This window comes from Megascapheus bottae, chromosome 18 (genome assembly GCF_031878675.1).
Source record: "Megascapheus bottae isolate mThoBot1 chromosome 18, mThoBot2.hap1, whole genome shotgun sequence".
NCBI lineage: Eukaryota > Metazoa > Chordata > Mammalia > Rodentia > Geomyidae > Megascapheus > Megascapheus bottae.
In genome coordinates, this window is record NC_143526.1 from 19,187,693 (window position 1) to 19,208,287 (window position 20,595).

The 20,595-nt window shown below is 39.0% G+C and overlaps 1 protein-coding gene and 1 pseudogene across 3 annotated transcripts in view; both read left to right on the plus strand.

The window, feature by feature from the left end:
* Window positions 1–20,595, plus strand: part of Sel1l2 (SEL1L2 adaptor subunit of SYVN1 ubiquitin ligase) — an 83,968-nt gene that overhangs the window by 49,897 nt on the left and 13,476 nt on the right. For 2 of the 3 annotated variants that reach the window (XM_090351975.1, XM_090351976.1), the window contains exons 11-15: window positions 6,684–6,752; window positions 8,130–8,207; window positions 16,938–17,000; window positions 17,736–17,823; window positions 20,415–20,563. In XM_090351975.1, the coding sequence (XP_090208101.1) occupies window positions 6,684–6,752; window positions 8,130–8,207; window positions 16,938–17,000; window positions 17,736–17,823; window positions 20,415–20,563 (447 nt within the window). The remainder of the gene's footprint in view (window positions 1–6,683; window positions 6,753–8,129; window positions 8,208–16,937; window positions 17,001–17,735; window positions 17,824–20,414; window positions 20,564–20,595) is intronic. The other variant, XM_090351977.1, reaches the window with a different exon arrangement.
* Window positions 15,245–15,337, plus strand: LOC150050184 (small nucleolar RNA U13; annotated as a pseudogene).

Here is a 20,595-nt window from a genome sequence, read left to right on the forward strand (position 1 = left end):
GTGGTTTAATATCTGGGTCCTCAGTTCTATTCCATTGGTCTTCAGGCCTGTTCCTGTGTTCTGGCTTTTTTTTTCCCTATCTATGTGGTACTGAGGAATCAAACCCAGGTCTTCATGCATACTAGGCAAGCACTCTACCACTAGGCCAAACTCCTGGCCTCCTGAGATTCTTCTTAAAATGCAATTTTGCAGTTCTTATCATGTTCTAGAAGCTTGTTGTCTCAAAGACTACAAACTGTTTTCACATAATCCCAGTGACTAAGTGATGGAAACTTTATAATGCTGTTATATAAAAAAGTGACCTGTTAATATTTTCTGTTGGACTTTATCTTATGAACATTTCTTTGGCAGTAGGTTTTCTGTTTTATATGAGGTAGAGTAAACATCAGATAACTGCTAAAGTTAATAATAAACTGTGATTAGAAATAAGTAGCAATTCCAATAAGTATATGCAACCCAAGACAGTTCAACTGAAGGTTGTCAGGTATATAAAAAAACTAATCATATGAGATGAGCTTCTAAAATGAGAACTTCCAAATTCATATTATTTCAATGTTAGATATTAGCCTGCTAAGTGTTCTTCATTTGATTGGGTTTCAAGGCACCCAAACATGAACTGTATGCATGACATATGAATCTTGGTATAATATGATACCTCCTCCAAGTCTGAGATTTCCAATCAGCCCTACTCATTATAAACACCACAGGGGTGCCATAGGTACCTTGGACTAGGGTAAAAGACAAACCAAGGTGGCAGTGAAGGGCTTCAGGCTTGTTAATGGCAAGTTAGACACATGGGAATTGCCAGGTACCCAGTCAGGTTCCAGAAGCTCATTCACACAGGTTTATGTTAAGTATTTTCAAAATGAGAAGCAGAGGTAAGGGAATTTCTTTCAAGAACTATAACTGAGAAGGAAGGAAGGAAGGAGGGAAGGAAGGAAGGAAGGAAAGAAGGAAGGAAGGAAGGAAGGAAGGAAGGAAGGAAGGAAGGAAGGAAGGAGGAAGGAAGGAAGGAGAATTTGAATTCAGGTCTTCAGCATTCAAAACTTGTGCTCTTCCTATTATACTATATTTCCTTTTCAGCCCCAGCCTTCCATACAGTCTCTAAGATCTGCCTCCTTGTTTGTAAAAACCAACAAGCAAGAACATGATCAGTCAGGTCCCTTTCCTCTATAACTTTTTGATGGTGGGTTGGGGCTCTTACTCCCTTCATTCAGACATCTCAAGTAAGCAAGTTTAATTCTGGAACAATACTAGTGGTTCAGGCACTGTTTGAGGCATACTCAGGCTGGTCCTTTATGCTTCTCTCAGCGGCACCAGTCAAAAATCTCAAACTTGTGGGATACCAGTGGCTTACACCTATAATCCTAGCTACGTAGGAGGCTGAGATCTGAGGATCATAGTTCAAAGCCAGCCTAGGTATGAAAGCCCATAAGATTCTTAGCTCCAGGGAAGAGGGTAATGGGGACCAAGACATGTGGAAGGGTATCAATGTATGTGAATTAATGCACCTTCTATCTGGCAAATATCATGTAACCCTTTTATTAAATACAATAAAAAAATATTTAAAAAAAGATTCTTAGCTCCAATTAACCACCAGAAAACAGGAAGTGGCACTGAAGCTCAAGTGTTAGAGTAGTAGCCTTGAGCAGAAGAGCTCAGGGACAGCACCCAGCCCCACAACCACAAAAAAAAAAATCTCGAACTCATTGGCTTATGATTAACTTAGTCTTCACAACTAACTACTTCCAAGCTTGGATGACTTGAAATACTAGCCACTTGAATTCATGGTTCGGGATGTTCAACCATTTTGGGAAGGCCCTGCTGAACAGAGTTTGGTCCAGGCTCATGTAGGCTTATCTAGGTTTGCTCCTTCATCTGCAGTTAACGGAACATTTGCCAGAGCAATGTGGTTTGTGATGGCAGGAGCCCTGACAGGTAGTATGACTGGAGCATCTCAGAGTTTACTCTTCCTCCAGCCAAGCAGCCCTAGCTTTACACATGGCAATCAAAAGTTCTAACAACACAACAGCAGAAGTCTCTTGAGGTTCAGCTGAGAACTCCAAGTCACTTCTGTCACATTTTTTTTTTGCCAAAAAATCTTCACAGGCGAGGAAGAATGAAGAGACAAAGAAGTCAATTTCTCTCAGTAGACAGAGTCACACTGAGGTCGGTTTTACAAGTTACCATAACTTTCTTACATCAGAATAACTTAGGAGTGGCAGCACAGACCCACAGGGAAAAGTGAAAAATGAAGGGATGTGATCCAGATCTCACTTTCATTTTTTTAGATCTTACTTCCTCTGGTAGGATTTTCTGCATCTATTCAAATCTTTCATCACAGCCTATCACACTTGTTGTAACTCTTTGAATTATATTGATCATTATTGTCTGTATTCTCACAATGCAATGTATGTCCTGGTATGTCATGCTCACTCCTATGTGTCTTGTTTATGAGTGCCTGGCACTTCCCAGGTTCTCAGTAATAGTCTTTGAATGGGTCTATGCTAGCATGGTAAACATTATATATTGCTTTTTAGCTGGAAAACCACCACTTGAGTCAGTATGCTGTTTCAGTCCACCAAAGAAATAAGGCTTTTTGAAGATGTGATAACTCCAAGACAGTATGTTATCTGATCACATAAGAATTGCCAATGGTACACAGTGATAGCAATTCAATAGAGACCAATTCCACAGTGTTGTGCTACTAAAAGAGAATTTTTTAAATACTCACTATATTAGACCAGGAATGTGGTCTAGTGGTAAGAGTGCTTGCCTAGCATGCACCAAGCTCTGGGTTCAATTCCTCCATACCACACACATAGAAAAAGCTAGAAATGGTGTTGTGGCTCAAATGGTACAGGACTAGCTTTGAGAAAACTCAACGACAGTGCCCAGGCCCTAAGTTAAAGCCCCAAGTCTGGCAAATAAGGGGAAAATATCCACTATAAACTTCATGTTGGTCATAAGACTAGTAATAAATACCAGAGTTACAAGAGACTTAAGGATTACATAGGGATTCTTATAGGGATACAATGAAATTTACAACTGAAATAAGACATCTCTCAATCAACTGAAAAATTTTTTTAAAATGTGATGACGCAGTTTACTGCACAGCAAATAATACCCAAACACCCAGAAATAACTATCTGGCCTTTTTTTTCTTCTCCTCCAGTATTTGATTGAATTAATGTCTCTCATGTATTGCCATTACAGCCAACATTTTTACCCACTCTCTAACTAATTCCTTAATTACTGAAAAGTATTACATGTGCTTTTCTTGATTAAATTATCTTTTTCTACACACATGAATTTTCATTTCATTTGCATTTCTAAATATATATAGGCTCACAAAGAGTTGGATTAAGAAAGGGCAGGATATTTGGGTACATAATACTAAAGTGGATAAAGCAGAATTAAGTTAAACCTGGCAGAGGAAGAAGAATATCAAATGTGTAAAGACAACTGCTTTATTAATGTGGATGAAGCAAAATTAATCTACCTGACAGAATAAGGGGAATAATATCAAATATATAAAGACAACTACTTTTTTTTCACCACCAATTAAAATGAAAGTGCTAATCTCATCCTTTTTTTTTTCAGGATGTTTTACAGAGCCTGGGATAAAAGAAATGCTCATAAGTGTTTTTAGAATAATACATATCCTTGACATTTCATTCCAGGAATGAAATGGGTTAAGATGGGATTTTCATAGAACAATGAAGGGAGGGATGGAGGAAGAGAGAGGGGGGGAGAGAGAAGAGAGAGAGAGAGAGAGAGAGAGAGAGAGAGAGAGAGAGAGAGAGAGAGAGAGAGAGAGAGAGAGAGAGAGAGAGGAGAGAGAGAGAGAGAGAGAGAGAGAGAGAGAGAGAGAGAGAGAGAGAGAGAGAGAGAGAGGAGAGAGAGAGAGAGAGAGAGAGTTAAAATAATAGAACTTTCCTTAACATAGTGCCTGGGACATGCTACCGCTTATCCTATGACACTATCAGTTGTTACTGAGAAAAAAAAATGTGCCAATATAAACTTACCTTATAGTATTCCATTGATAGTAAGAAGTATACTGCTTAAAATGAGTTAGGGGATCTGGACACCAGTAGCTCATGACTGTAATTCTGGCTACTCAGGAGTCTAAGATCTGAGAATTAAGGTTCAAAGCCAGCCTAAGCAGGAAAGTTCATGCAATTTTTATCTCCAATTAACCAGGGAAAAAAAGCCAGACGTGAAGCTATAGTTCAAGTGATATAACTCTGGACTTGAGAAGAAAAAAAAAAGCTTGGAAACAGTGTCCAGGCTCTGAGGCTCTGAGAGTCCTAGGATGGGTACAAATAAGGTGTGTGGGGGTGGGAGGAAGAGATGTATATCTTAGAATTAAGAAAATAAACCACTACAAATATATGAAAGATGGATGGGTGCATACACACTTGATCTTTGTTCTCAATAACAATATTTTGCGCTGAAGGTTCAGTAAAGATTACCAGCTCTCTTCTTTGATTCATAAACATTCACCCATCTATTCATTTATTCTTAAAGTATTCTATGAACACTTAACATTAACTATTTAACTCTGCTGGAGTAGAGAAAATCGAAAATAATCTCACAAATCAGTGGGTGACTGACATGACAAAGACAAGACAGAGTGCCCTGAAAGCATGGAGAAAAAGAATCTGAGTGAGGAAAACAAACCCTGCCTGTAGTTTGCGTTGCATAAATACCACAGTTCCCTATAGACATATTCAGCTCTGGCTCACAGAGATATTTAAAAGTCTACAGCAATTCTACCCTGAGTGTGTTAATGGGAGAGATATTCAGAAGGAATGTCTTTATTTTATCATATCAATGTTCTCTAACTTAGCAAATCATACACTACTGCTGTAACTTTCTCCTATTTAATTAAAATCTAGAATATTCTAGACATTTTGGCTTCAAGACTCCCTAATGCTCATAAACTGCACCAGTTTCTATTTCCTTCCAACTAAAACAGAACTCCTTAGACTAGTTTTCAAAGTTAATGCTCCTCTTTTTTGCACCATAGATTTTGGTTATTCTGTTTTGGTGACCCTAGAATAATTTGTTTCCTAGACACAGCTTTGTAATTCTTATCTCTGTATCTTTGCCTATTATACTGCCCCGATTCTCAATTATTTCCATTACTGGTGACTCATCTCTGTCATTTGTGAGGCCTCTCACTTTTGTCTACCTCTTTATACCATGGGCCCAGAATGTCAAGAATATGGGAACTACAATCAGGAAGCTTCCAGTATTGATTACATGCCTCTGAGGGTCATTCAACAGGATCATATGTTACAAAGATGGTTGACATTGTAGGGGTCCTAAAGGGGAAAAAAGTCCTATAAACATTTCATAGAAAACTAGGCATAATTTCTATTCTGTTACTCAATATACTTTTCTTTTTTTGCATTCCTTTTTTCCTATCACAGTCTTAATGTTATCAACATATATTCTTCAGCACCACTGTCAAATAGCAAATGTAGGAATCATCTTGTTCATCTACAAATCACCTATAATACCTAACATACCACCAAGCACATAGTAGATTGTAATTGAGTTTTGAATGGAAAAAATGAACACTGGAAAAGATGGATAAATAGATGCATGGTGTAATGAAGTTCAAGAAGGTGTAATTTGCAATTATGTTCAGCCTGACCGGTAACAAGGGAGTGGCTTGCAAATTAGAGGGCAACATTTCAGGAATGAATTTCCAGATGAAAGATCTACAGACTTAAACTTTATTTTCTCCTTGGGAAGTGAATCCTCATCAATCAACCTCGCTTAGATTTTAAAGAACAAGAGTTGAGTCCAGTGTAACTTTGGACAGTGTTTCCAAATTTCATTCCTAGAGTTGATCCCTGTTTTATTACTTCATATAGTTTCCGTGGGATTTTCTAGAAGGTTGGGGTAAGGCCTAGACAGTGTAGCAGCATAAGAAAAAAAGTCAGCTGTTATGTATTCTAGACTGAACGTTTGACTTTATGTTATGAACTAGATGAAATCAGAGGTTTTGACCAACTCCTATTTCATTTATAAGAAATTGAAAGTTCCCCTCTGCAAGTTTCAGCAGTCAGTTAGATGTGGTTGGTCTTACTCTGACACCTAAACATTAGCACTCTGCTAACTTGGTAAAAGTAAATATACAGGGTTAACAGAGAAGCCCACTTTTTTCAAAAGAATGGACTTGTTAGCTCTGAAACCAAGATTCATCTTTCTCTACAAATCCACATGTCTATCTTGATTGCCAAGTGTTAGAAATCAGTCTTCACATTCTAAACTTTATATGTGATCTGTATATATACACACACTTCCATTCTTCAGGTTTATGGATTAAGTAGCATTTGGGATCATCATGCTTTGAATAGATTTGTTTTTGGTCAGTCATGGGGCTTGAACACAGGGCCTGAGCACTGTCCCTGAGATCTTCAGCTGAAGGCTATCACACTAGCACATTGAGCCACAAAGCCACACAGACTTTAGTGCCTGGGCTGGCTTTGAACCACGATCCTCAGATCTCAGCATCCTGAGTAGCTACTATTATAGACGTGAGCCACCAGAACTCAGCTCATAGATATTTCTGAATGTGTACTGAAAGAATAAAGTTTGATTTTTAAAAAGCCATTTCATATAATTAACTTGTGACTGGCAATAATACTGTTTCTCTTTCTCTCCAGAAAGCATTATACTATTTCTTAAAGGCAGCAAAGGCCGGGAGTGCAAATGCCATGGCATTTATAGGAAAGGTACATGTTTATGTTGATCAAAACTTTTCATGCACTTAAGACCGAATAGGATAGGGATATAGCTCAAAGGCAGAGCTCTTTGCCTAGCATACACAGGCCTTGAGTACACACACACACACACACACACACACACACACACACACACACTTAAGAAAGCACTTAAGAATGGTACCAGGGCCAGGAGTTTGGCTTAGTGGTAGAGTGCTTGCCTAGCATGCATGAAGACCCGGGTTCAATTCCTTGATACCACATACATAGAGAAAAGCCAGAAATGGTGCTGAGGCTCAAGTGGTAGAACTCTATCCTTGAGAAAATCCAAAGACAGTGCTCAGGCCCTGAGCTCAAGCCCAGGACTGGCAAAAAAAAAAAAAAGAATGGTACCAGCTCATTGAATTCAGCATGTCTGTAAGCCTCGTTCATTTTAGCAGCTTAACAGGCATTTGGTGGAAAATGGAAGGTAGTCTTTTTTGGGGGGTCAGTCATGGGGCGCTGCCGCTGAGCTTTTCTGCTCAAGGCTAGCACTCTCCCGGTTTGACCACTGCACATTTCTGGTTTTTTGGTGGTTAGTTGGTGAATTCCTTCCTAGGCTGGCAGGATGATGAAACAAGATGAGAGAGAGAGAGAGAGAGAGAGAGAGAGAGAGAGAGAGAGAGAGAGAGAGAGAGAGAGGAGAGAGAGAGAGAGAGAGAGAGAGAGAGAGAGAGAGAGGAGAATATGAATATGCGCCTGGCCCAGGCTCTTCCACTTCCACCGAGTAAATCTATGAGCTTGTGAATCTCCTGAGCCCCATCACAGAACAGGAAATCCAGGTTAACTGATCATCAGAGACTGATATAGGTCTCTGTCCAACCAAGGGCCTCTTCCTTCTACTCCTGGAAAGAAAAACATCTCTGTGCTTTCCAAGATTTTTCTTATGCCTCCTCTAATAGAAGGTCTTGGGATAAAGATGCTCCCTATTCCTGAAAGACCGCTCTCCCCGCATTCCACAGTGTTGCCTTTGATTCTCTGCAACCAAGTTGCCTTAGAAACCATGGGAATGAGGTCCCAGCTTCACACATAAAGTAATTTAGTACATAAATGACATAAACTAATTTAGTTGCCAGAAACTTGAGAAAATACAAATAGGCTCCATTTCTTGACAAAGTCACTCTGAGATATATAAAGTACAGGGTACCTTTAGTTTGTGCTTTTTATTCTTGTTTTTTTTTTTTAAAAAAACTGAGGTAACATTCACAAAAATTAAAATTCTTTCAAAATTAGAATTTGGTAGCAATTGCTACATTCACCATGTTTCACAATCATTCCCGTTGGTTTTAAATTATTTTCATACTATCAAATTCTTTTGTTCACTCGTCCTTTTCATTTGTTTTTCTCTAGATGTATTTAGAGGGGAATGCTGCAGCACCACAAAACAATGCTACTGCCTTCAAATATTTTTCCATGGCAGCTGATAAGGTATGTCCTCGAGTCACTGCCCTAAGCACAAATACACACAAACAGGTTTTTATTAGTGCAACTGCTACCCAAAAATTAACTTCCAAGTCCCAAGTCCAGATAGTGAGGAATTTCATATCCTAGAGAAATATCCTTGAAACTGAAACATTAGGTTGATGTGAGAGAGCTAGGACTTATCTTTTTGATAATACAGGAAGGATGGTGACTTATGCTTGCCCTCACAGGCCAGCAGAAGGTCAGACAGAGGCTCAGCTGTCTTCCCTGTGTGGTAGATGAAGCTGTGTAGCCTAGGAACAGAAACTAAAATAGATGAGGACAGAGGAAGGGAAAACTCAATCAATAGCCACAAAACCAAGAAATATCTATTTTTCTCCTCTGTAGTATCCTATCCAAAGGTCAGAGCTCAGGAAGGAAATTGCCAAATAGATGGCCAGGGAAAGATGATAAAAATACATATATTGCTGTGGAGACAATGTTTGGGGCTTAAATTCTGCAATTTACTGTGTGATCATAGACTTAGTGTTTCTGTGTTTCACTTCTCCATCTATAAAATGGGAATATAAGGTTTACTGGATAATATCATGCCAGGCAGGTTTTAAGGAGTTAATAAATATGTGCCTCATGTTGTGAAATACCTAAAACAATAACTGTAGGAAGTGCTTGTGTATCAGCTATGATCATTCCAAGTTTGAGATCAGGTAGATACAAGGAGCTTTGAAGTATATCCAAGGAAGAATGGATTGGAACTATGAAGGAATATAGGATACAGTTGACTCTCTGTATCCCAGGCTCTATATCTAAAATTCAACCAAGCCCAGCACAAAAATATTTTTCAATCCTATTGTTATAGAGGAATTCAATCCCAAGATACAAAGAAGCCACTTTTTTTTTTCCTAGTCCCGGAGCTTGAATTCTGGGCTTGGGCACTGTCCCTGAGCTTGTTTTGTTCAAGGCAAGCACTCTACCACTTGAGCCACAGTGTCATTTCTGGCTTTTTTGAGTAGTTTGGAGATAAGAGTCTCAATGGATTTTTTTTTTTTTTTGCCCAGGCTGGCTTTGAACTGCAATCCTCAGATCTCAGCCTCTCCTGAGTAGCAAGGGTTATATAGGCATGAGCCACTGGTGCCCAGCAAGAGAAGCTACATTTTGAGATGTTGACTTAGCAGTCTTTATTAGAGTGCTTGCGATTGCAGATATACCCCTGTCTCAAAGACTAGCAGCCCAAAATGTACCTTTAACAAAGCTTTTAAAGACAAAAAAAAAAAAAATCCAAAAAACAAAACAAAACAAAAAACACCATTTGCTTGAAGACTGGATTCAACACAAGTAGGCCATAGGGGAAAACCCAAAGGCAAGAAAAGCAAACAGGGCAATAATCTAGGATGAGCATTTGCTGCTGCAAAGCTTACCTGGGGCTAACCAGCATGACATCTGCATTTCAAACAATAGACTTTCTCACCTCTAGGCTTTTCAGAGCTGGGTGGAAAGCCTCTACCACCCAGCAAGACAGCAGGATGGCTCTAAGTACAAGGGGATTTTATATAGACCCAGTATCCTTATTTGAGTATCAATACTAAATATGTACAGATTTTTGTCTTGGTATTTATTATTCCTTAAGCAATAGAGCAATGCTATTTACACAGCATTCATATCATATTAGGTATTATAAGTTATCTATAGGTTAGGAGGATGTACATAAGTTAAATGCAAATGCTATGCCATTCCAGACAAGAGTCAACAGATTTACTCAGAATTCCTTTTTTTTTTTGCTGGTCCTGTGGCTTAAACTCAGGAATTGTGTGCTGCCCCTAACCCTCCTGTGCTGTGACCCTTGAACCACAGTAGCACTTTTGGCTTTTTATGAATAGTTTCTTGGAAAGAAGTGTCTCATAGACTTTCATGTGTGGGCTAGCTTCAAACCACAATCCTTCCATCTCAGCCTCCCAAGATTTTAGGATTATCAGCATGAGCCACAGGCACCCGGCCTACTCTGAAATTCATAAAATACATTCTCATCCCAACATCCATCAGCCTAATCTTGGTAAATGGCCCTGGTAAATTCTATTCCCACACAGTAGGAAGCATTTTGTTGCATTATAATTTTATACTGCAATACCAACAATCAAGATGTGTTTAAATCAAGAATATTCTTCACTATTCTTACTTTTTAAATGCCTATATGCACTACTCCTATTTACAGATGACAAGCCGCTCAGCTTGTAGCTGCTGTTCTTGTGGTGTAAATTACTGAGGAGGCTGGTATTGGGTTCCTCTCCCTTGTAATTTATATGAAACTGAGATCATTGCTCAGCAAGACAGTGAACTGGAGTACCATTAGATTAGAAAGACAATGAGGAAGAGCAGAACGAAAATGTGGTAACAGAATGATCTCATAATATGGCAAGCCACAGTGATCTGTCAGCCTAAAGGAATAACACCCAAGAAGCTGGGTGAGTAAGTTAACTCTGCTCCCCAGCTATTCAGGGATTGAGATGGCCTTGTTCCAAACCTCAGCTTCCTTTCCTTATAAGAGAAATCTAAAATTCCCTGTAAGGTAATTATTCAGAATGGCATGGCATAGACACAACCATATAGTCTTTGGTCATCGCTAGATGCTTTGTTAGATATCTCATGTATTGCTCATTTTACTACTTTAAAAAATACTGCTTGTTACACGTGTTGCAAAGTTATATCAGGACTAAGACACTAAGCTATAGATTTTACAGTCTCTTGTCTTATTTACTCATGAACCTGTAATTAAAAAATTAATTGGCAGTGAGCCTATATTGTGATATGCTGAACCATACAACTCTGGTTCTCTATTGCAAACTAAATGTGTCCGGCCATCCCTCTCATCTCTGTACTTTTCTCATAGTGTACTCTTCCCAGAGTCACCCATTCCAAGTCCTACTCATTTCTAGAGCAGAGCACAGTCCTCTTTCTGTGGCTTAGAATTTCTTCCTTTCCCACATTCTCTCTCTACTGCTGGGTGTCTGCAATTTTGCTGCCCCTAATTTCTCTCCCACTGTCTGAAGGTCATAAGAAGGACAAGGTCCTCATCCATAACCAGGTACATTAAATATTAGGAAAATGGAAGGGAACAGAAAAGGAATAGGCTAAGACTTGATGGTCAACAGAGGACTGCTTATTGAGGAACAGTGAGGGACCCAGATCTTACTTGAGGGATTGAAGGTTAGTGAGAGATTGGATTTTGGGGTGGGCTTATATGGAGTTTAACAAGGAAGCAGAGGTTTCTTTGGGGCCAAGGGCAGTGTGCTTGGCCAGGCCCAGAGTGGAATGCTCCAACCCCAGGTGTGGGGGCTGCTGTCTCCTGGGAGCCAAAGTTGGAATGACCTTCCTGCAGACAAGCACATGAGCATGCCCCTGGTGCTTTGCTTGACCCTGAGGAATAAGGCAGGACTCATTTCTCCATATTCCATCTTTTTTTTTAAATTAATAGATTAATAGAAGGGTTACATTATATTCACCAGATAGAAGGTGCATAACTTCACAAACATTGATACCCTTTCTCATGACATGGTCCCTATTTCCCTCCCACCCAACCCCCACTTATCTTGATTTCCCCCCTTCCCTATCCAATTTCAAATAACCAATTAAGCACATATAAAATATATCAGATAACAAGGTGAAAAATTGTAACAATATGAGATAACCAAGGGATGGCAAAAGAGATGAGCGATAACATAGTACATTAAGGACAACAGTCACTCATTATATGGCTTTTATTTCCTTATCCTGGAGGTCCTTTCATTTAGCGTCCTACTATTTGGTCTAATGTCTCTAGATTTTGTTCTATTGTAAATCTCTGCTAGGAGAGCCCAAGGTTTCTACTGATTATGACAAATGAGGGAGACTATTGGGCCTATGCTCCTTTGAGTCTGGCTTACTTCACTTAATATGATTTTTTCTAAGTCTTTCCATTTTCTTTCAAATGGGGCGATGTCATTCTTTCTGACAGCAGCATAGAATTCAATTGTGTATAAATACCACATCTTGTTGATCCACTCATCAACTGAGGGACATCTGGGTTGGTTCCATATCTTTGCTATGGTAAATAGTGTTGCAATGAACATCATTGTGCTGGTGGATTTAGTATGCCCTTGTTTCTGGACAATTGGGTAAATGCCAAGTAGTGGAATTGCTGGGTCATAGGGGAGCTCTATGTTTAGTCTTTTGAAGAACTGCCATTCTGCTTTCCATACTGGTTGAACGAGTTTGCACTCCCACCAGAAGTGCAGTAGTGATCCCTCCTGGCCACATCCCCTCCAGCATCTGTTGTTATTAGTTTTCTTGATCCTGGAGTGAGGTGGAATCTTAGAGTTGTTTTGATTTGCATTTCTTTTATGAACAGAGATATTGAGCCTTTCTTCATGTGTCTATAGGCCATTTTTGTTTCTTCTTCATTGAAGATTCTCTTTAGGTCTTTGGCCCATCTTTTAATGGGATGGTTGTTACTTTGGAGATTAGTTTTGGATTGATTCAATTTTTTGAGCTGTTGATATATTTTAGATATGAGGCCTTTGTTCGTTGTATGGTTGGTGAAGATCTTCTCCCACTCTGTAGGCTTCCTAATTAATTTACTAGCTATGTCCTTTGCCATACAGAAGCTCTGCAGTTTAATGCACTCCCACTTATCCAGCCTTTCTCTGATTTGTTGTGTTTCTTGGTCCTTATTGAGAAAGTTTCAACCTGTGCCAAGGAGGCCTAGTGTGTCTCCTATTCCTTCTTGTAAAGTTTTCAGTGTGTGAGGTTTTACCTCGAAGGCTTAGATCCATTTGGAGTTAATCCTGGTGCAGGGTGACAAAGAAGGATCCAACTTTAGTTTTCTGCAGGTGCTTAAACAGTTCTGCCAGCGCCACTTGTTGAAGAGGCTGTCTTTCTTCCATTCTATTTTTTTTGGCTCCCTTGTCAAAGATTAGATGGCCACAGGTCTGTGGGTTAATATCTGGGTTCTTAGTTCTATTCCATTGGTCTTCAGGCCTGTTCTTGTGCCAGTACCAAGCTGTTTTGATTATTATAGCTCTGTAATAGAGTCTAAAGTTTGGTATTGAAATTCCTCCTTCGCTGTTCTTTCTGCTAAGAAGTGTTTTTGCTATACGGGGTCTTTTATTATTCCATTCATATTCCATCTTAATAAAAAGATTAGGCAAAGAAGAGAGAGGCAAGTCCTCCATTAAATATTTGTGAAATAAATGAGCATCTTCTCCCTAGCTTCATTTCAGTTAACTTGACAGAGAACATTCAGACTTAATGTGGAAGTTGCAACATGAGAAATGGTAACATGCATTTTTCTGTTTTGATTTTGTGAGTGTGTGGAGGGAGGGGGGTAACTGGGGCTTGAAACAGGGCCTAGATGTTGCCCTTAGCTTTTCTTGCTCAAGACAAAGTGCCCTTCCACTTGAGCCACAGTTCCATTTCCAGTTTTTGGGGTGCTTAATTGGAGATAAGTTTCATAGACTTTCCTTAATGGGCTAGCTTTGAATCACTATTCTCAGATTCAGTTTCTTAAGCAGTTAGAATTACACATGGGAGCCATTGGAGCCCAGCCTTACAATCCACATGTTATAAAAAGTGTTTTAAAAATCATCAGGCCGGGAGTTTGGCCTAGTGGTAGAGTGCTTGCCTAGCATTCACGAAGACTTGGGTTTGATTCCTTGGTACAACATACACAGAAAAGCCAGCAGTGGTGCTGAGGCTCAGGTGGTAGAGCTCTAGCCTTGAGAAAGTCCAAGGACAATGCTCAGGCCCTGAGCTCAAGCCCAGGACTGGCAAAAAAAAAAAAATCAGTAAACTTCAAAAGAAGGAGTAACATTGTCCAAAAAAGAAATGCACTCATTACTTGATTTATGAAATAACCTTATAATCACCTTAAGAATAACAACAACAAAAAAAACCGAAAAAGAAAGAAAAAAAGGTAAACTTGAGATTAAAGGTGTAGCTCCCATGGCTGAATACCAGCCAATGGGCAAAAGCATCAAGTGCCAGTCTCAAACAAAAAAAAAGTCACCAGAATTTGAACATTCAGATCCTATATATATATATATATATATATATATATATATTTACACACATATACATATTTTAATTAATTAATAGAAGGGTTACATTATTTCACCAGATAAAAGGTGCATTACTTTACAAACATTGATACCCTTTCTCATGTCTTGGTCCCCATTTCCCTCCCCTTACCTCTGCCCCTCATCTTGTTCCCCCCTTCCCTATCCTATTTTAAATAACCAAATAAGCATATATACAATATATCAATAACAAGGTAAAATACTGTAACAATATGAGATAACCAAGGGATGGCAGAAGAGATGAGAGATAACAGTACATTAAAAACAAGAATCACTCATTCGATGGCTTTTGTTTCTATATCCTGGAGGTCCTTTCATTTAGCGTCATCCTGTGTGGCCTTATTTATCTAGGTTTTGCTTTATTGTAAATCTCTGCTAGGAGAGCCCAAGGTTTCTACTGGTTATGACAAATGAGGGAAACCATTGAGTCTATGTTCCTTTGAGTCTGGCTTGCTTCACTCAATATGTTTTTTCTAAGTCTTTCCATTTCTTTACAAATGGGATGATGTCATTCTTTCTGACAGCAGCATAGAACTCCATTGTGTATAAATACCACATTTTATTGATCCACTCATCAACTGAGGGGCATTTGGGTTGGTTCCATGTCTTTGCTATGGTAAATAGTGCTGCAATGAACATCATTGTGCTAGTGGCTTTAGTATGTCCTTGTTTCTGGACGATTGGGTAAATGCCAAGTAGTGGAATTGCTGGGTCATAGGGGAGCTCTATGTTTAGTCTTTTGAGGAACTGCCATTCTGCTTTCCATAGTGGTTGAAAGAGTTTGCATTCCTACCAACAGTGTGGTAGTGATCCCTCCTGGCCACATCCCGGCCTGCATCTGTTATCATTAGATTTCTTGATCAGATCCTTTTTTTTTAATATATCCTTTTGTTTTGTTTGTTACATACATTAATAGCACAAGAGGCCTTCTTTATTCTGATCCTTTTGTGGTTCCTAAGTGTGATGGCTGGATTTTCACACCATTGTGTGAGATGTGCCTCTAAAACTTTGCAGCACATGATCCAACTGAAAAGAGGGTGGGGAGGGGGGAATGTACACATTTAGCTTTTCTTGTAAAATAGCAAGAGCTTACCACACAGGACTGCCTTTCTTGTGGCAAAATCTGGCAGGAGCTGTTGCTGCTGCCTTTAGACTGAGAAGACATGGAATTTTGCCTTGACTTCCTCTACTCTCCCCATCACCTGCTTAATGTACTCCCCAGGTACCTGGAGCCTGGAGGTTCCTGTATTGGTACCTGTATTGGTCCCAACTGACATGAGATTCTAAACAGTATTTTTGGACTAAAACAGCCAATGAGCTTCTGACTTCTCAGAGAACAAAAGCAGTTTATCACAGCTTTTGCAACATTCTCCTCACCATTCTTCCTTCTTTCCTCTCCAAGCTCTCAAAGAAATATCTATAAAATAAAACTGATAAAAGAAAGCTAAGTGATCAAGACTTGGCTTTTTGCAGTCACCAGAGGGCAAGTTGCTTGAGGAAGAATGTTTTCTAACTAGGAAATCACTTTCAAGATTCATTCTTCAACCAGGATTGATATGCTACATATCAATATATTTGAGCATGGGCTAAAGTACCTCTAGTATTAAATGTACTAACTACTCCCTCCTTAGAGTATTCATCATATATTCAGAAAACAAATAATAATTACTTAGCAACAAGTTAATAAAAAAAAACTTCGGTGGTGATATAGGTAGTCAAACTTGAATAAAGAAACAGGCTAATAATGCTTTCTTTTCTTTAGTGGCTGGGTTGAGGTTTACACAGTAGCTATAATGTCATTTGGGCAATTATGTCATTTACATCCTTTGACTAAAATACATAGGAACTGTCTAGATAGATTTTCCCCCTCTGAAAAAAATGCACTTGTCCTTTTGACACTAAGCTCAAATGTTACCTTTCTTTTTATTTTATTTATTTATTTGTTATTTATTTATTTTTGTGCCAGTCTTGGGCTTGAGCTCAGGAGCTGAGCACAGATCTTGTTGTTTTTTTCCTCAAGTCTAGAACCCTACCGTTTAAGTCACAGCACCACTTCTAGTTTTTCTATGTACGTGACACCAAGAAACCGAACATGGGTCTTCATGCATGCTAAGCAAGCACTCTACCACTAGGCCAAACTTGCAGCCCAAGAGTCTTTTTTTAGCTTTCTAGTTTCAACCACAAAGTTCAGTGCCCTTCTTCAGATATCCACAATGCTCTCAGTTGATTTCACCACATTTGACATGACTAAGAAATGTGATCCACATATTTGAAGTGGCTCAGAGCCCACTGGACTATAAATTCTTCAAGGCAAAAATCATAGTTCATTTACCTTTCCTCTTTCACGCCAGTCCTTCAAAAAGAATCACACAGAAAGCAAGTATCAGGTAGGTATTGAAGAATGGAGGAAACATTTGACTTTCATTTCCCTCTTCTGTTTTGTAGTTAAGGGAGGTTATGAAACTATTAAAAGACAAGTTAGATAGGTCAGAATAACCTTCTAACTGCTTGATTAACATGTCTTCATTAATCTCTTGCTGAGTGCCTTTCAAATATTCTGAATAATTTTGTGGTGACTTTCCTTATTATGAATCCTTCTGATATTTTACTTGGATTTTGAAAATTCTTCTAGGGCAACGCAATTGGTCTTTATGGACTTGGTCTCCTTCATTTTCATGGAAAAGGTATCCCTGTGGTAAGTTAGATAATATTATTATCCTTTCAATATGTTTCTAGTAATTTATAGGGTAAAATGTGTTATTCATTAACTTATAGGAAGTAGTCTCTATTGCCTGCTTGGCAAAATTATTGTATCGTGTAATAAAGAATAAAACAATTCAGTAAAATCAGTTTTATGACAAGAATAAAAACCCTAATTGTATTTTGGAATCATAGATTCTAAATAGGCTTCAAAATATCTGTTTCTTGAGGATTTTAATGGTATAAAAATTAATCTTCTTAGATTAGCCTTTTGAGTGACCTTCAACAAAACTATCTAATAAAACTTGCTGTCAGTGGGCCAGGAGTTTGGCATAGTGGTAGATTGCTTGTCTAGCATGCACAAAGACCCAGGTTCGATTCCTCAGTACCACATACATAGAAAAAAGATGGCCGTGGTGCTGAGGCTCAAGTAGTAGAGCTCTAGCCTTGAGAGACAAAGTCCAAAGATAGTGCTCAGGCCCTGACCTCAAGCCCAGGACTGGAAAAAAAAAATAAAAACCTGTTATCACTGTATAAGATATATAATTTATAGTGGAAGTGAGATACTTATTTTAATAGAATCCAATGTAATAACAAAATAAATTATATTTCTGATGATATTTTTATTAGCCTATATGGCACTGGTTATATTCTCTTTAAAAGTGGAAGATAATTGTTACCATGGAATGGTACATATAGCTTTGAATAATAGAATGTAATTATCTTTCAGAATTATGCCGAAGCACTTAAATACTTTCAGAAAGCTGCAGAGAAAGGATGGCCTAATGCACAGTTCCAGTTAGGCTTCATGTACTACTGTAGGTACTATAAATATGACTGCTTTATTTTGAATTACATATGCATTAGTAAATCTGCTACTTTTCTATAATAATTCAAAGGGTTGATGTGAGTGCCTGGAGAATTCATGCAACAAGCTGAAGATAGGTTTGAGGAAGAATGAAGGAAAGGGTGGGGGGTGGGGGAGGTGGGAGAAGCAAGAAAGCACAAAGTCAGCAGCTCACCAGTGATGAGGTTAAGTTTGAGATGATAGCCAATGTGGTATCACACACATATCAGAAGTAACCATGAAACTCACAAGAGAAGGTCAAAGTTGGAGAGAAGGATTCAGGACTCATCAACATGGATGTGAGTTAAGAGAGAAGGAGATGAGTATGAGGGAAAGGAAAAGTGAGCTGTGATCAGAAATGTGTTTATCAGTTGAAATGATAGGCAAAAGAGAAGGTACTCACCAAGAAGAAAGAAAAGGCATGGTTATAGAAACAGAATATAGAATTCTGGATGGGAACTAAATGAGCAAAAAGTATGTAGAGTTCTAGAGTCAATGAATGAGCAGTATGTGTGTGAAAATGAAATCAGAAGCCTGGTTTTTAACAACAACAACAATAAAGTAATACTAAGAAAAATGGAGTAGCCTTGGGATTCATCAATATGAGAATGTAGGTGGAAGTATTGGATTAGCTGGAACAGAAGCCAGATAACAGTAGGTTCTGAATGGAGAGAAGAAAGCTCTTGCAAAAAGTGTGGCTTTAACATTGGTTAATCGCATATTGTTAATGTATGTGACTTTGTTACCTGGGATATTATATACATATATATGTTTATTTGTTTATTTGAAATAGGAAAGGGAAGGGGGGAAAACAAGGTGATTGGGAGGGGTTGAGAGGGAGGGAAATGGGAATAAAAACATGAGAAGGGATATCAATGTGTGAGAAGCAATGCACCTACTATCTGGCGAATGTAATTGTAACCCCTCTCTACATTACCTAGACAATAAAAAAGAAAAAAATTAAAAAGTGTGGCTTAAAGTTGAAGAAATCCTTCCAAAATTGTGCATTTAATGGGAAGGCGAAAAAGTATGCCTCTACAGGAAAAAAAAGCATTAAGGGAATGAGAACCTTCTTGGTTTTCATTTCTAGATCATGAGAATCATGGACATAAGTTATAACCAGAGAAAAGAGCTTCTGGAAAAAAGTTGGTGGGATGAGATCTGGTTGGACCCAGCTAGGTAGAGACCTTATTATCCATGATAGAGGATATTTTTTAATCCTTGATAACTTAAGGTAGAAAAAAATTGTGTAATATAAATATGAGAAAGATCTATGGGAGGGAAAAAACAAAATATGAAGTCTTTGTCAATGATTTCATTGACCTCAAATTGAGGTCACACATCTTCTCCAGGACCACATAATTAGTAGAGTTGGGATTCTAATTAGAGCAATCTGCTTCCTAAACCTTGCATTTTTTTGTGGAGGGGGAGTCGGTTATGGGGCTTGAACCCAGCCTGGGCAATGTCCCTAAGCTCTTCAGCTCAAGGCTACCACCCTACCCTTGAGCCAAGCCCCACTTCCAGTTTTCTAGAAGTTAATTGGAGGTAAGAGTCTCAGGTCCTATTTTGTTCCCTGGGCTAGCTTTGAACTTTGATCTCCAGATCTCAGACTCCTGAGTAGCTAGGATTACTGGCGTGAGCCACCATGCCCAGCTCTTGCTTTTTTGCCATTCCTTTTCTTTCCTCCACTTCCTTCCTTTCTTTTCCTTTTTCCCCTGTTTCTTTTTCTCCCTCCCTCCTTCCTTCCCTTTGTTTCTTCCTTCCTTCCTTTCTCTTTTAAAGTAAGGCTTCCTAAGCTGGCCTTGAACTCACTATGTAGCTCAGGCTGGTCTCAAACTCACAATCTGATATCAGCCTCCCAAGGGCTAAAATTGTAAGCATGTGCTACCACACAAACCTGAGCTTTTGTCCTGAATCCATACACAGCATTACCACTAAGGCCACAAAATATTAGAGCTGGAAAAGATTTGAGGACCATGTAATGAAAACGCCTTCCTTTTCCAAGTATCTAGAGGTACACAATTCAAAACTGAGAATTCTGGGAGTGCCAAGGACAAAAATTCCTGTTGCTGGGAATCTACTGGCTCTTTGTTCTGTTCTGGCACCAAATACCTCTCCTGGCTCTGAGATTAATTAATTGAGAGCTGGTCTTCCAGGAGTTTGAATTCTCCTGATCCATGCTCCGTGGCTGTGGGCAGGGGTGCCCTGTCATGGAATGATGGAAAGGTTTCTGAGATCATGATAAGTTTCTAATCATCAGGGCCCACCTTTTCCATTAAGTCAAATTTTCCTTAACTCATTTTACTAACTCATTAGTTACTTCGTATGAAGGAGGTATTTCTATAAGACAAGTGGTTCAACTTCCTTAGTTTCCCAAATGATGTCGAGAACATACCTTTCCCTATTTTTGTCCTCATAGTAGATTTGCAGCAGCAGACATTTGGCTTCTTCCCACCCCCCCATCCTATTTAAAAATAGCAGGCATCATAACAACCATTGTATCCATAGGGTATACTATCAACTAATGAAACAAATGTGACTCATAGATATTTTCATTTTCAGCTGGCTCTGGAGTGTGGAAGGATTATAAGCTTGCCTTCAAATATTTTTACTTGGCCTCTCAGAGTGGGCAGCCCCTTGCTATTTATTACCTAGCGGAGATGTACGCCACAGGAACAGGAGTGTTACGATCCTGCAGAACTGCTGTGGAGGTAAAGCTGGGACTGCTTTTACAGCTCTTTTC